Here is a 16926-nt window from a genome sequence, read left to right as displayed (position 1 = left end):
AGGTTTATAAATAAGAAGCCTCCACAGACTATACAATAGCATAGTAGGGACGATCGCTTTGTTTTTAAAACGATTCAAGATAATGTAGTAAATTTAGAGTATGCGCACTTGGTTATAGCGCCCCGTTTTAAGCAATTCTTAGATTTGTGTGATTACTTGTGTGATTATTGGAATTCGGCGCCATGGAAATATTCCTAGCCCGAAATAATGAGCTAATTATTAGGAGCAAACGTCACGGAGTGAAGTGTTAGTGTGTTTCCATGATGTCCTGGTTCACTAGTAGTGAATTCCGAACAAAACCGAATGAATGTCCTTGTCGTAAAATAGTCCATATTAAAATCTAGTGGCATACATTGGTAGCATGACTGCAAGGACAGTACTTATGGTATTAAACCGGTAAAGTACACAAGGGAATAAATAAAAAGGGACTAGGCAGACACCATTTATGTCGCCATGTGGGCGAATGTGGTGCAGTTATATTGGCGAAATGTGCCTGGAAAGCATACATTAACTGGCCTAAGGTGGCGGAGTTAAAATAGTTCCCATTGTTAGGGAGTACTCATATATGTTCTAAGGCGTGAACGGTTGGTGGTACGGAAACATGATGAAGCCAAAACACGCAGAGGTACGGTTGATATATAGTTGGCAGTTTGGTTTATCTGTGGTCTTGCATTAATTAGAGGAAAATTTAGGTATAGAATGGACACGTCGGGCTTTCCAATTTACAACTGAAGTTGTATGGAAGTCTTTGGAAAGTCGGGGTAAACTTATGACTTCTAGCGAGAATCGCGCCAGGGTTTGACAACCTCTAGGTCAAGTAAATACCCGTGTGCGTGTAACAATAATATGTGACACAAATCTCGTCAATCGGGTGTTGTACAAAAAATACTAAATTACTAGAGCAAGTGATCAGAGGAGGCATAGAATATGATTGTACCTAGATGAAGATAATTTCGGGAAAATATTTCCTTTTCCGTAAATAAAATGGCTTGACAAGAAAGACAAATCATACGTAACCACGAAAATATAATGCTTGTACCCTAGTCGACTGTGATTTATCAGTAGGTAACTGTATGTCCACAGTACTAAACAATAGCTTGTCTGATGGTAAATGAATCAATGTAAGTTTAATTTTACTATGTGCATGTTTCTTTTGTAGAATATACGAACTTTAAGGAGTGTTACTAAAGATTTAATACATATCTCATAAAAATTTAGAATTCGCAAAAAGATGCAATGGCTTGTAATATCAAATTGCATTTTCCACAACTTGTATCGTGCCAGTATGAGAGCGTTAAATTCGAGTCCACTTACTGGTTTAAACCGTCTACGGTGTCCGAATCTACGGTGTCCGAGGGCATCTTTGATCTGATTGACCACATTGGAACTCGTTTTTCCCTGATACACCCGTTTATGTTCGTTTTACAACGTGTGGGGATGGTCGCGTTGAATGCATAAAATTGAACTCATTTTTCTTTTCATTCCTTGATGAACTTTTTTTTCACCTGCTTTTGTAACCATCGTCGTCTGAATACAAGGCTTTCATTTCATTCATGTAATATTGCATTATATCTACCCAAAACACGAGTGTTTGTGTGTGTGATTAGGATGTTTAAAGTAGCTTTAACGATTTTTCAGTCATATCGCTACGATGTCTGCAGTGTGACAGTTTAAAGTGATGCCTAACACTAACCTCTTAATGCTGAGCGCCTATCGAGGCAGCTGTTAGTACCATTTTTGGAAGTCTTTTTAAAACTCGGTCGGGTTCAAACCCGAGACCTCCCGCATCCGAGGCGGACGCTCTAACCACTAGGCCACCGGAGCAGTCCCCAAAACACGAAAAAGATATCCTATTTAATCACGTCTTCAGGGGCTCCTGAATGACAATGTATAGAAACGTTGATGTTGTGAGCAATGTGACTATTTGGAATTTTTACATTATTATTAGTGGAGTGAGAGTCCGATTTTCGTATTATTTAACACGTTTAAAGTTGTTCCCCATTGCATGGTTCACATTATACTTTGTTTCTTTTACAAAATATTTCAAAGCTCATTTGGCAAAACAAATAAATTCAAATTGTCTTTTTTACATTCGAATATCCGAGTTGTATATTTTCCATTCGAGTATTCAAATTGTCTATTTTCCATTCGAATATTCAAACATTTTTCGATTTTTTTCACCTCAACTTGTAGCTTGTCTTTCAGACTAAGGCCAGTAAAGCAAGGAATCAGATAACATAAGAAAGAAGTGAACAACGCATCAATAAATTTAAATAACACGAATATATAGCAAAGCACTTATGTGTAATTAAATCAGTTTGTATTAACTTGTTTGCGTCAAACATTAACAAGCGGTATACGCATATATTCAAAGACCCAACGATATAGGCTGATATAAATTACTATATAACCCCTCAGGTTAAATATGTCGAGCATGTATTTTAATAGACAATACATCGTGAAGGCAACAAAATTAAAGTATATATGTTGCAAAATGAAAACTTTGCCACGTCGTACCATTAACAAATTTTGTTGCGAATTAGCATCATAATTATCGTACAGAATATCATCGTAGTCGCCATTATCGTCATCATCGTTATTATTAACACTTGCTGAATTTCCGATGACTGGGAGTATTGTATGTAATTGTACAAACTAAATCAATGCCAGTTTTATTGCAATAAAAAATTAGCTGAGTTTGATCGTAAAATGTAAATAATTACAATAAGAGAAAAACAATTCAAATGAAAATATACTATTAGAGTTCATTGAATTCGAGTAATGAACATCAAATACATTCGTGTAATTAGTATATATTATTGATATTGAACTATGTTAGTTAGCATGTTTTGATATGGGCTAATTATTAGTTTTATCATGGTTTTGGTCATATCAAGTGAACGTAATAGACTAATGGAGATCAGTGAGAAAAAATTAAAATGATTTGGGATTCTGGACCATCAGTGTCCTTTGTGCCAGCCGAGTGAATTATATATTATCCTGCTCTAAGTTTTGGTCGTATTTTATTGGGGCTGTGCATCATCGTAGGTAGCGTTCAGGAAGAGTTTACCATTAGTTGCCCAATAAGCAACAATCTTTTATCCTCCTTCCGTTTTATTCTTCGAAACTATCAACCGAGTTTCCAGTAATTGATCAAAAATATGTACGATGCCTCCCGGGTTGAATTGGATAGTGTGGAAACGATGTAATCAAGAGAAATTGGTCAGTTATTTTTGCATAGACAAGTTCTTGTATGTTGAAGCTAGTGCCTAGTACCTTACCTGAATTAAGGTAATAGGACATAAAATCATATGCTGATCCCACCTTGATTATGGACTCGCCGCGTGGACCAATCTGGACTCATGTTTCGAATCCGCTATAATTTTCGTTTATATTAACAATACACGAAGCTTAAAAATGTGTGTGCATGAATGGGTCGAGACGTAGGTACGATGGATAAGAGTTGAAAGTGTGCAACTCTTATAAAGAAATCTGCATAGTCTTACAGGGAATTAATTACCATATAAAAATGCGTTGGCATGCACCATCCCGTGCCAAACTGCGAGAGGTCGTATGCCTACACTGTGCCAAGTTGTGAGGATATGTTGTATAATGAACAGAATATAACGAACGAATATTTCTTAAGAGATGAATAAAAAAGAGTATTTCTATCTCTATCCATCTGTAATATATCATGAATGTAAAAGGTAAGATCATACAGTATGGGTCAGACACAAGTCCTAATGAGAAGGTTTTTAATTAATTCTGTTATGAAGACTGTTTTAAAAAATTCAAAAGGCTAAATATATCAGTTCTGGATTAGCAATTGGTACTTATAAATTAAAAAAAAAAACAGCCAACATCCAATTACATTCTTGAACTTTCACTATTAAGGTCTCATCTGCATTCAAACGTGTAAATGCTATTTTCGTAATTCAAAGGTTTAACCTGAATATAATACTACGATAAGTTTAAGTTCGACGTCCCTGTTTTATATACATCGTGACAATATCTGCATGATGCCGTGCGAGAGCAAGTGTACACTTATATAGCTCTTTTGCACGTGGAGTCCTGAAATGCAGCTCCCCTTCGCCGATTGTGCTTCCTCTTCCGGTTTCAATAGTGACTATCTCCTTTTCTCGCTGTATTTGGTATTTTCTGAGATAGGGATAGTACAGACTGTGCAAACAATGTTCGCTCATTTTGTGCTTCAAATGCAGACCATCCTGCCCCACGACAAGCGTATACATCCCACGAAGGTCAAACTTTAGAGAGGTGGCATTTTCTACGATTCTGACATCAAATATATACTCTGAAAAGATAGGTAATATATTGTAATTAAATTGGGGATCTACATTCTATTTATAAAAAGATAAAAATACCAGCAAAAGTAAAATATCGAAAATTATTTTCAAACTGATTTATATTTAGTCTATGAAATGGCATTGTACCTTCTTTCTTGATATCGTTAGCACAGTCTTTTAATAGGCTACTTAATTGTGTGCTTACTTAACCATTAGCTTGATGATAAGGAATTAAATAAGATAAATTGATAAGATACTAAATTAAATCTAAATGTACTTCACTTTTAGTTAGATTTCATCATTTGCAATTAAATCATTATCAGTATTCATTAAGTGAAATTTCACCCGACAAATCACCAATTGATAAATAAAACAATGAATTATATAACATTGGTCAAAATTTGGAACCCATCCACGGTTATCAATACTAATGTTGGTCCAGTGTTTTCTTCGAGGTTTGATTCAATATGTATGTTTTTTCTAGACCGAGTATATTTGCTGTGTTGAAAATATCTGTCATTCGAAGAAATTATGCAGTACTGGAATCCTCTGCCTTCTTAATAAGTGTAACCTGAGATAGCTCTAGAACACCAAAAAAGATGATATTTTGTTAAATATAATAATGGCGGCGATCATCATTAATTGATTGTAAACTCGATAAATTACCTGTCGGTGTTCTGGGTCTCGTGACTTTCCGTAAATGATGTTGAAGGTGGTGGATTTCTGTGTTCAGTTGGTCCAACTCGTCTTCCAACATTTGCTTTCTCTGTAGCTTCTTTTGCAAGTCTCGATATGCAACCTCGATGTCATCGGATCTATGAGACTTCGGGTTCTTTACTGCATGCTTTTCTACTTTTTCTGATCGATCTTTTAAATCGATTTTGTTGTACATATTCTTTGGTACACGGAGACTGTGTACAGTTGACATTGTTGCCGGTAAGTGTCGATTGTAGGTGCAAAATCAAAGCAATGCAGAAATCTTTCAAAGAAGAATATTAAGAAAATAATATGAGTTGAAACAAAATGTGAGCAAACTTTTCTCCGTCTGCAATATTTTATTTACGAGTTTTTAGGATGTAAAAATGCAATTAAATCATAATTTAATCATTAATATCATTTACTGTTCTTGGAAAGCCTACCATATACAACTTATTCTGTTTTCTACTTCATCACACAAGAATGACGAGCATATACGTTTTGATGAGTTTAAACGGTTGCCTAAGAAAAAGGAAGAGATATTGAACGCTTGGACACCAACTCTTTCCCCCTCGTGTTCCGGGAACTGAGCAGTCTGCATATGATTCATGTACTTCTGTAAGCTCATATGGACGTTATGTTTCTCTGTGTCAGTTATTCTGTCAAACGTATCCAATTTTCTGTTCTAATCAAATGGTAATACATGCAGAGATTTTTATGATTAATTAATGCCTAAATGTAAACATATTTTAACGTTTTAACCGACGTCGTGAGCTTTCTTTGATGCTTTTATGCGTATAAAGTGGGTTGAGAGAGAGAGAGAGAGAGAGAGAGAGAGAGAGAGAGAGAGAGAGAGAGGGATGGAGGGAGGGGGGGTGTTGATATATCAGATATAAATAATAAGTATCAACTTCAACAGGTGTCCTGTGAAAGAGAGGAAATAAGAAATATGTTGTTGTCGATTATATCGTAACAATGGTGATATGAGAACTGACCTTTATAACTGGATGCCCTTTTAGAACTTCGTTTGTCTACGTGAAGTAAAATTCTTTTCCATGAGCTCACCTATCACTTAATATCCGTAGTCAAAATCATCCGCACTTCAAACTTTGCATTACGATAGGTAACTGTAGTATTGAATTGTTAAGTAGAGCATCGATGCCATCTTTATTTCTAAACAATGTTTCACATGCATTCAATACAACCTAAAGCATGTAAACAGTCCCATTCTAGGTGACACGCCAAGTATGCACAGTTATCGTTTACAGTCTGCCTTTGTTCCCCTAAAAAGTGTAACCCGAAACGTGTTGTTCTAATCTAGTTTTGGCAAAGATACAGTTTTAGAGTGAGTACATTCGAACAAAAGACCTAATAAACAAGTCTGAAAATATGTAGCAAAGGAAAGGTCTAAGGTTAATCTATCCATCTTTAACGGTCTATTAAGTAAAAACACATATGAACATGCACACGCAATGGTGTACGTACGAACGATACAACACTGTCCTGAGTGGCTCCACTAAATACGCATGGACACCAAAACTTGTATCATTTTGAGCATTCACGAACCCAATGTTTACTGTATTTGTGGCAATGAATGTACCATCTGTTGGAAATGTCTCGAAGATGTTACTCGTGTGCTATAATTTCAGGCTTGATTTTCGTGATCTCTTCCGTAAATCTCCGTGCAAGTGTCACCACGATCTGGTGCAAGTCTTTAGCACGTGCACTCTTCATATATAACTCTCCTGATCCCAGGGTGCTACCCCGCGACAAATCAAAGATACAGATTTTCCTAGCTTCATTTAGGCGACAACTCCGGATAAGGGGGAAAGGTATCCTGTGTAAGTAGGACCCAGTGTACTTCTCTTTTACTGTCAATGATTCCACATCTACCAGGATGGTATAGTTACCATGAAGTCCAGACCGGATAGAGGTCGAGTTGTCCACAATTTTGACGTCATAGGCGTAGCCTGGAAAGAGAGTGTATTTGAAGGCTACACAAATGAATATACATGTACGATATATACTAAACAAGCGGCATATTAAGAATGGTTCCAGTGTTTCTTTTGTTAATCAAGACTTGTATAAAATCATGGAATAAAACAAAAGGAAGACCGAAAGTAGATCAAGGAATCAGCTGAAACAAATAAGTTTTGTTGGGATTAAAATGCCCGCGAATGTAGCGTATTTTCTGACTGGTTTAACACTGTGCCATCGTATATCATCATGTTAGGTTATGTCACGAAGAACTGCATTTTCCGCCGGTACCCCGTCGAAATTGGCAAATCGGTATATTAGGCCAGTAACTAGTAATCTCTCTCCAGATTAGTTAGTGACGTCATTTGCATATCGGTTGGTTTGGAAGCTCCCGCATCGCATTGGCACAGAGTAATGGATAAAAATTACGAATTTTTTAATACTGTTTTTTTTTTCTTCTTCAAACGTTGATGGTTGATTACTGTTTGCGGTCTCACAAGGATCGTAAGTGTGACGCAGTTGTCAGCGAAATTACATATGATGTTTGGGAACAAATGTCAAGTCCTACTGCAAGTAACATAGACTCTTATTAGCCGTCGCATAATGTGATGGCAGGTCAAGATGTATGTTGCTTTTTATATTGATTACTCGTAACAAATTGTATAGACCCAGATATTCCGGTACATTATGCGATGGCATTTACAGATCTGTGCAGACTGGTGTTGGACTCGGCTTATAAGCGAGTATATAAGGTACATTTTGCTCTTGAAAATATGGTTTTCATACCCTTTCAGCATGTGTTGCTGAGATGTCGCCGTTATAAAGAAAGCAACAATTTGCGATAGTCAAACAATTATCATCGTCTTAAACTCGTCAGATTCAAATAGGTGAATGTTTGGGGGAGGGTTTATGGAGAGAGAGAGAGAGAGAGAGAGAGAGGGAGTCTAATTCGTGTAAATTGCGTGCTCTGCACTGAAATTGTCAACAGAATTATGTATTTATGCATGCATGTATGTATGTATGTATGTATGTATGTATGTATGTATGTATGTATGTATGTATGCATGAATTATATTGGATTGTTTAAGTTAATTGTTATTTTATTGTTTGTGGTCGGTAATATAGTTCTTGCGAGCTAATGTTTCTTATTATGCAAATGCAGTTCCATCATGAATATAGTTTATTGATTTGCATTTGTCTATTTGGTTTGCGGGGTTGTTTTAATGTATCCTGCCGTGAATGTTAAGTGATATTTTGTAGATATCATCAAAATGAATTTCTGGAATAAATGTCAAAATGCTATTTAAGATAAATATTAAGTTCTGAAATAAAACCAAGTCTGTACTGATTTGATCCGTCGTAGAAGTCTGAGGATTCAAAAGGATAACCATGAGTGAAGAAACGCTTCAATAAACAAACAAGTTCTGATTGATCGAATACCCATAATAAGGCAATGGTTAAAAATCAAGATACCTGTGGGGCTGGTGTTTCGCCGTTCCTCTCTAATAAAGGTCTCTATAGATCTTATTTCTTTGGTCAGTTGTTGTCGTTCCTCATCAAGCTTTTTCAAACGTTGTTTCTTTTCTTGCAGATCCAAAAACGCCAAATTATGATCCGCCTTTGGTTTTTCTGAGAAGTAACAGTACACTTCTACGTTCTCTTTGCCATCCACGTTGACCTTGACCCTTTTAGGTTCTTCTTTACTGGACATATCTACTGGTGTTCCGGTACAGAACTTGCAAAAAGCTGGAACGATGAGAATACCGTTATTCTTGGCGTTCTTTGATGAAAATTGCCGTAAAATTTATCACTAATTAAATTATATGATTAATGCTTGATCAGCCCCCCCACCCCAGTATAATATACAGAGTGCCTGTCACGCATTTTAATTATGAAACACTTTTCCCGGCTGGTTGCAAAATAAACCAAAGGACGCGAGGAGGACTGAATTATAATATGGAACTGGAAAATGTAGACCGTAAATGTCACTGAAAATTCTACGGTATATGACCAACAATATTGACCCTGACCATTGTCGGGGTCTTCTTCACTGCAGTTGTCGTTTTTTGGGGTGTTTTAAAACGGAACTTGTTTTAAGCTGCAAAAAATGGATATGTCTTTCTTCTTGGATTACTTTAATTATTTACATCTATCGGAATGGTTGAGGGAGGGTACCATTTAGAGTGCATACCTGTTTATAGTTAGCATTATGCCCGTCGTACTATAGTGACGTTTTTGCTATACAATTATGCAGGTTTTTCCCAAAACGAAATATTTGAAAGCAGCATATTTTGATCTAAGTATTCCAAGCATGAGCAACACAGTTTGCAGGTAAATTAACCAGTCCATCTACCATACAGAAGTTTATGATTACAAATACAATCATTATTCAGAAGGATACATTTATACTAAGTAATTTACATTAAAATATATCATTACTGAGTACACCTATGTTAGTTTCTTCACTGATAACAGCAGGTCAATAAGCTATGCCAAATGGTTAGTCATTGATCTATCTACAGATGGCGTCAAATGAAAAGCTGTGACCAATCATTCGGATTAACTCCAGTTATACCCAAAGTATAATTTAAATTACCAAACACCGTACTTAAAAAAAAAAAAAAAAAAAAAAAAAAAAAAAAATTAATTCTTTTGCATTGTTTCTTGTGTAGCTGGAGTTTGCTTCTCTCAATAATAATGTCAAAAATTTAATTCCAGTTTTCGTTCTTTCTCTTGAAACCTAACCCCATTTGAATTATATAAATCACTGCAAAGTCGATGAATTTTAAAACAGTAATCGCCAGTATCTCTTCAATTATTTCAAAACTGTTTTCACCTGAATAGTGTAGGACCTAATTTTAAGATAATATACTTCCAAATCAAGCTTGAAATTTAATTTTAAAAAAGTATTTTAGATCCTGTGCTTATTTGAGCGTTCATTTATTTCCTGTTGGTTCATATCTTTCCTTCATTTTGTTATCATTATTTTTCTTATTAATTAATTGCATCAAATAATCAATTTAAAAATGCTCGCTTCTAAAATTTGTTTTTTTTTTATTTTAACCATTCAGTGGTATAATCGGCATGTATTCGTTTCTAAAGTCGTATTATTATTATTATTATTATTAGTGTAAGAAATACTATTATAGCTCTACAGTCAGTCTTTTTAACCTCTGGTTTAGGGATTCACGGTTGTGCGTCGGACTTGTAATCCGAGGGCTGCTGGTTCGATACCCGTCCAGGCCAGCCGTAGTCGGCGGCCTCTCTGTGTCTTTGGGAAAGGCACTTTGCTCCCATTTCATCAGCACGATATAACCTGACGTTCAGATAAAAAAAAAAAAAACCCTCAGAAACTTGGCTTAGCAATGACAAAATTCGTAGTGAAACGCATTTAGAATTATACGAAAAGAAATAGGACAGTCTTGAGAGACGTTCCACTCAATGAATGGATTTTAGGTGTAACTTTGAACCTCTGTACGAAACAAAATAGGACAGTCTTGAGAGAAGTTCCATCCAATGAATGGATTTTAGGTGTAACTTTGGACCTCTATACGAAAAAAATAGGACAGTCCTTAGACATATACCACTCAGTGAATGGTTTGAACCTCGATAAGAAATAATCCATCTTGACTGAATACTGTTTTAGTTTCATAACTCGTAATCCATCTCGACTGAATACTGTTTTATTTTTATAACTCGTCATCCATCTCGTCTGAATACTGTTTTAGTTTCATAACTCTCATACTCTGATAAATATTTTTAACTACAAGAGGGTTTAGTAAATTTAAGCAATTTGATAATAAAAACAAATGCAACAACATCAGCAATCATGATCACCCTCTTTACATTGATGATGATGATGATGATGATGATGAGGGGGAGGAGGACCTTATTGCCATCAGATGATGATGGTGAAATTAAATTGATGGCCTTAAATATTTTTTTAATATATTTGATGCAGACTATGGAAATCTCACGCAACTAGTATTTTGTCCCGAAAGAAAATAAAGGTGATTGTAAGAGCTTACTGTCCTGAAAATAGATAAATAAATAAATGAATAAATAAATAAATAAATAAATAAATAAATAAATAAATATATTAATAAATAAAAGGTTTGCACTTTGAGAAACTAGTCTATATGTACAAGTTAAGTTTATACAAGCATGTTTTATCCTCAAATAGGCCGATATAAATCAACAAAATATTTACGTAGCTATTATAAAAATAATAACAAATGTCACATCGTCGCGGTTACCTGTATGTACATATTCGGTACTCTAAATTTTAAAAGACGTTCCAATTGAAATGGCTAAGACAACGGCAGTACTATCACGTTCCTAACTGGAAATATGAGTTTATTATTTACAGGGTAAATTTGTTATAATCTAACAAGTTCATTGAATATTACGTAAATTTAAGTTTTGTGCCTCGTAGTCACAGTATGATACGGCCATTGTCTGATCATGCCTTTTCGCAACTGAATAGCAATACTGTTTTGTGCGATATATGAAATAAAACAACCACCTTGATATTTGAAGCCAAGACATTGTCTACAGATCTATAAATCCAACAAGGAACCCTGGCACGTAATAAAATTATAGTACAGGGTATCGTAAGTTTTATTCCATGTGTTTCTTTAAGAAGAACAACAAAATAATAAAAAAAGAATATCACATGGCTTATATTTTGTATTATTTAGTACAGAACGATAGTAAAGTATATATATATATATATATATATATATATATATATATATATATATATATATATATATATATATATATATATATATATATATATATATATATATATAACACTATACATTTACCTAATTTAATTTAGTAATGAGGACAGAGTTATAAATTTGGAGAAACGGTTCACCTTAAAATAATTAAATTGATGCCTCTTGTTGCTACCTCCTCAAACCAAATCCCCCTCTGTTCCAACCTATTTCGCTTTCACATTTTGAGAGTTTTGTTTACATATTTTTTTAATTCACAAGCAAGAGTGTTATAACTGAAATCATGTTGTAAAGGAAACTTGAAACTTTTTAATAATATTTCACAAACAATGGCGAGAAGCCATGGAAGGTGGACACTTTTGAAAATTCTGATGAAAAGAATGGAACATCTTGATTAGAAATGGTTAATACACGAACGTAGATTTGAATGTATGTGATTCCATATGCAGACATAAGTAAAAACAAATAAGTAGCATGGAAAAGCTAGCATTCCCTTCCTTTTATGTTCCTATGTCTAGTGCTATGGTATATAGTTTTGTACACTCATAAATGTGCTCTGTGTGACACATCCAAAAACTGTTCACATTCAGACTGCATCGATGTTTCCATTTTACATTTTTCACTTTACGAATAACCATAAGTCTATACATTGCCTCTGTTCAGAGAAGTTAAGGGTACTAATTTATATTGGACGCGTTTAAAATTAAAAATTTAAAAGACCCACTTACCTTTTATTAATGTTCTGTCCGCTTTATTAACGGCACTTCAACCCGATATGTTTATGATCGCGTATTCCACTTCTGGCCCTACTGTTTCATTTAATCAACTACCGTAAACGACAAATTATGAGTACACATTCAAGCCTGGATGCGAAGGAAATAGTACCTCATTGCACGTCAACACTATTTTTATAATGTCATGATATGATAAAATAAATTATTATACAAGCTGAGGAGCAAATTTTTGTAGCATAATAGATTATATGTTCAATTATCGATTATACAGGTTGGCACAAAAGATTTCATATAATGCAAATCATAATGAAGCGTATGTATGTATGTATGTATGTATGTATGCATGTATGTAGATCTTTGATTATTTCATTTTAGAAAAAGGGACACATTCTTTGTATTTTCACACAATTCTGGCAATTCAACTTCTTCAAACTCCTGGACACCATTTTTACTAATATATACAACAAACATTATATAAAGATTCAACATGATAATTTTAATTTAGTTTATTAATATGGATGGGAACTATGTGTATGAGGTGAGATTACTGCAGTATTTCGACTGAACTGATTTCTATTTAGAATCAAAGTACATACTTACTGAAATCCCCATTTTGATTGTATAATTTCTAGCACTGTGTATATGGGTGTGTGTCCCCGTTCTGATGGTAAAGATTCTCATACAATGTTTCTTGCAAATCATCCACAAATCAATTAGAAATGACATGTATGTGTCACATGAATATTAAAATAGATCTTTATCGCTCATAATTTGTTAAAATAAAAATGTCCCCATTTTGATGGTAAAAATCATATGTCGCCGCTTCGTAGGTTTTACAAGAATGTGTGTGTGTGTGTGTGTGTGTGTGTCTGTGTGCAGTTGTACGGGCAGATCAGGGTACGTGCATTAAGTAACATTAGCCCATAGGAAGAAACGGGAAATGCTATGTTAGCACTGGGATTGTATTTTGGGGACAAAAGAGTTTCTGGGCACAAACGGGAATGAAAATGAATTTTTTAAATTAAAATCCAACACGCGCATCTACTATCTAGCAACTGCTGTTTGATTACAGTCCAAAACACCCAACTATCCAGCAACCGCTTATTCATTACAATCCAACACACACACACACACACACACTTACTATCCAGTATCTGCTTTATAAATCACTATCAAATACACACCGCTACTATCCAACGAAAAGTGTAGGAATATTAATAGATACACCTATACTTATATGCATACATACTTCTGCACAAAAGAATGATAGGATATAAAAGAAGTGTGATGAAAAAACACGTTCTCACACACAAACATCGAAACGTACTATGACACAGAAGAAAATTGGGATAAGGGTTGTTAAGTTTTAGTTGTCAAAAAAGATATTCTCGAAACATATGTATGTATGTATGTATGTATGTATGTATGTATGTATGTATGCATGCATGCATGCATGCATGCATGTATGTATGTATGTATGTATGTATGTATGTATGTATGTATGGATGGATGGATGGATGGATGGATGGATGGATGGATGGAAGGATGTTTTGCGTATATTTTTCTGATAACTAAAACCTCATGTATTTTTCCTTATTATTGGGGATGACGCTTATTATCACATTCGATTCTGCTACGACCCCTTTTGTTATTAAGTAGCCATCATACCCGCGCTGATTATGACACACAACCGGAATTTTTCTTTGGCCAGAGTAAATTCACAACTGTAGATCGCATGCGTTGCGCGCAGCTCCTTTCTCCGCGTCAGTGGTGTGACAGTGACACAGTCACAAATCAAGCAATGACTGACTGCAGTAATCTCGCACATGTCATCGTTGGTCATGATTATGTGTGCGGGAGAGGAGAGCTATTATCGGATCCAATTCGCTGCAGCCTCAAGCGCCATTTAATAAATACCTAGATGAATAATGGTCATGATATAATATTGGTGACTATGTCGCTTCATCGCATCTACGTAGCCAAATCCGCGTGGAACTTGTTCACCTCCTTGTGTCTTATTCAAAGGAACCACAGGGGCGTCTAATGGAATGTTCAAGCGTTGAAAGTCCGCGCAGACGACATATGGGACTTTCATTTTTCTCTACATCACGGTGAATGTCATAACGTTCTTGCCTGGTTCTGGCATGAGTGTACGATACGGCTTTTCCATAGATGCACAACAGTAAACACAATGGTCCGCTAGCAACTGTTCCGTGCTAAATACATGCATGCAGCGTGGAAATGGAAACTTTTCTCCCTCGTGAGTGCTTTGCCGATACACTATGCGTTGAAACTCTTTCATCCACACATAATGATACTGCACCACTGAACCATCTATGTTGCTCAAGATCTTTGTGTAACTTGTATCAGTTTCATCACAAATCGTCTAAGTGTCTTTATGGTTTAAGATTACACAAGCACTACTAGTAAATTATGTTATGGATGGCGCAGACCATTCTTTGATTAAATGACCAGGCATGGTAAATTCCACATTTAGAACAATGATAACCTTGAATTCGGACGATAGTGCCGTTTAGACCACATTCTGTAATGTTGATATAGTTCCCGGCCCTATGTGCTAGATTAGCTTCATAGTGTTTCACCTTGGTTTTCATATGCTTGTAATGATTGCCTGGTAAACTTGATGATCACGGGAGGGCTTGTGTTATTTGAATTTTAGAACGCCGATTATTCTAAGAACACACACAACAACCTCTTCGGCAATAGCGCGTGCAATACGACCATGGTTTTTTTCATCAGCGACCGCGTGTGTTATTCCACCCCGTGGAGGAATCTTAATATGATAATGTGAAACTGTCAGTCTGATGCGGTTCGACCTAGAGTCCTAATAACGCTCGTATATCGGCTTTTCTAGTGCCGCTCTGTATTTATACTCCACGTTCTCGTGGTCTGTTTGAATGAATCACAGTTGATGTTGCCATTGCAAGCAGCTGTGTTCAGTCCGGGCCATCATGCCGTTACTCTTCTACGAGTCCTGAAAAGGAAAGTTTATCTGCCTTTCTCAAACTGCTTGGTCTCCTTATTCCACGCTCTCGCACTGATTAAGTTCATTTATAGTCGGCATACCATATTATAAAGTAAATCAGTGTCTAATTGCTGATTACTAATAAAGTTTATTATTATAAACATTTATTTTAATTCTTAGCAACATCGTCGGCTTTTTCCTTGACATCATTGTGTTTCTTCATGATGGTGCGTTGGCAAACCTTCGCCGCCGTTGACGATACTACTCAGCAATAGATCTACATAATCGCGTCAACACGTAACTAGAGCAAGTGGGATTTACAGTATTCATAATGACGTGTTCTGTTGCATAGTTCTCGTTTTACAAGGCATATGCCCTTGCATCGATTGCGTCCCAAAGTCACTGAACTTCTTATATATAATATAAATACTTTTTATTTTGTCTATCGATTCATGGTTTATGAAACCAAAACCTCCATTAGCAGATTGTATTGCACTGGATGAGAGTATTGTTCACAGGTAGCGTATCGTAAGCAAGCTATTGCACCAACCGGCAGCTTCTGCAGCGTGAAATCAACTCTTTTTTCCTGTTTAAATCAAGTTTTCCTTAAGCTAATACTTGGTGCAATCACTGTACACTTGCCATCACACTAGTACATTATACCAAGATTAAATAATCCATCCATTGTACATTCACATCCAAGAATTCCAAACGTGACAGTAAACGTGACTCTGAACTTGAAATTCCCTACATTTATGGTGCCGCCCCTTTGCATTGAGTTAATGGGTTCTCTGTCTCTGCACTTTAATAACTTTTCACAGAAATGCAACCACTTCCTATGGTTCTGTATCATTTCCTCGGTATGCATGCGTTTGAGTGTCATTGGTTCGTATGTATATATATATATATATATATATATATATATATATATATATATATATATATATATATATATATATATATATATATATATATATATATATATATAATGCCTAAACATGTCTCTGGTTGTTTTATCATTGTTTATCCTTGGCGCTCTTCGCTGGGTCCGAAAAAGTCGTCATCATACTCTACAACGATAAACAGACAAAAGCAGCGAATTGCTGAACCAAGCGATTCTAAAAGCATTGTAAAGAATATTCATGTTTTCAACACTAAAATCCCTTAAACGAACGCGAGACAGACAATTTTGGGCCAATTTGCTCTGCAGTTTTATCGGTTGTCTTTTTTTTCAGTCCTTTCAGGACATATACTAACGACAATAACAATATCAACGGTAAGTTTTTTTTGCCAAATAACCAAAACTCTTCCAGTCACAACAATAGCAACATTTAAAATCATTTTCCTTTCACATCGATTGACTCTCTGAAAAAGAACCATCGAACTATGAATTACCAATTCTACTTAACATTACCTAGCGATAGTTCTATATATGTGTTTCCTAGCCACACCGTATGCTGTCTCACAACAAAATTACCTCAAGTAAT

The 16926-nt window shown here is 35.5% G+C and overlaps 1 protein-coding gene across 2 annotated transcripts; it reads right to left on the bottom strand.

The window, feature by feature from the left end:
• Nucleotides 1–2310: 2310 nt before the first annotated feature.
• LOC149772408 (uncharacterized) lies at nt 2311–12527 on the bottom strand. 2 transcript variants are annotated; one of them, XM_089947842.1, is made up of 5 exons: nt 12448–12527; nt 8451–8723; nt 5996–6970; nt 4971–5283; nt 2311–4312 (listed from the first exon to the last, which is right to left on the bottom strand). In XM_089947842.1, the coding sequence occupies exons 4-5, from the start codon at nt 5230–5232 to the stop codon at nt 3972–3974; spliced, it is 603 nt and encodes a 200-aa protein (XP_089803968.1). In that variant the 5' UTR covers nt 5233–5283; nt 5996–6970; nt 8451–8723; nt 12448–12527; the 3' UTR covers nt 2311–3971. The 2 variants fall into 2 exon arrangements, with proteins under 2 accessions (XP_089803968.1, XP_089803969.1); XM_089947843.1 differs by lacking the exons at nt 2311–4312; nt 4971–5283 and having other exon boundaries at nt 6155–6970.
• Between the last annotated feature and the right edge of the window lie 4399 nt (nt 12528–16926).

This window comes from Sinohyriopsis cumingii, unplaced genomic scaffold (genome assembly GCF_028554795.1).
Source record: "Sinohyriopsis cumingii isolate HCF-2022 unplaced genomic scaffold, ASM2855479v2 utg001510l, whole genome shotgun sequence".
Taxonomy (NCBI): domain Eukaryota; kingdom Metazoa; phylum Mollusca; class Bivalvia; order Unionida; family Unionidae; genus Sinohyriopsis; species Sinohyriopsis cumingii.
Note: the sequence above shows the minus strand (reverse complement) of the source record. Positions and strands in the feature narration are given on the sequence as shown.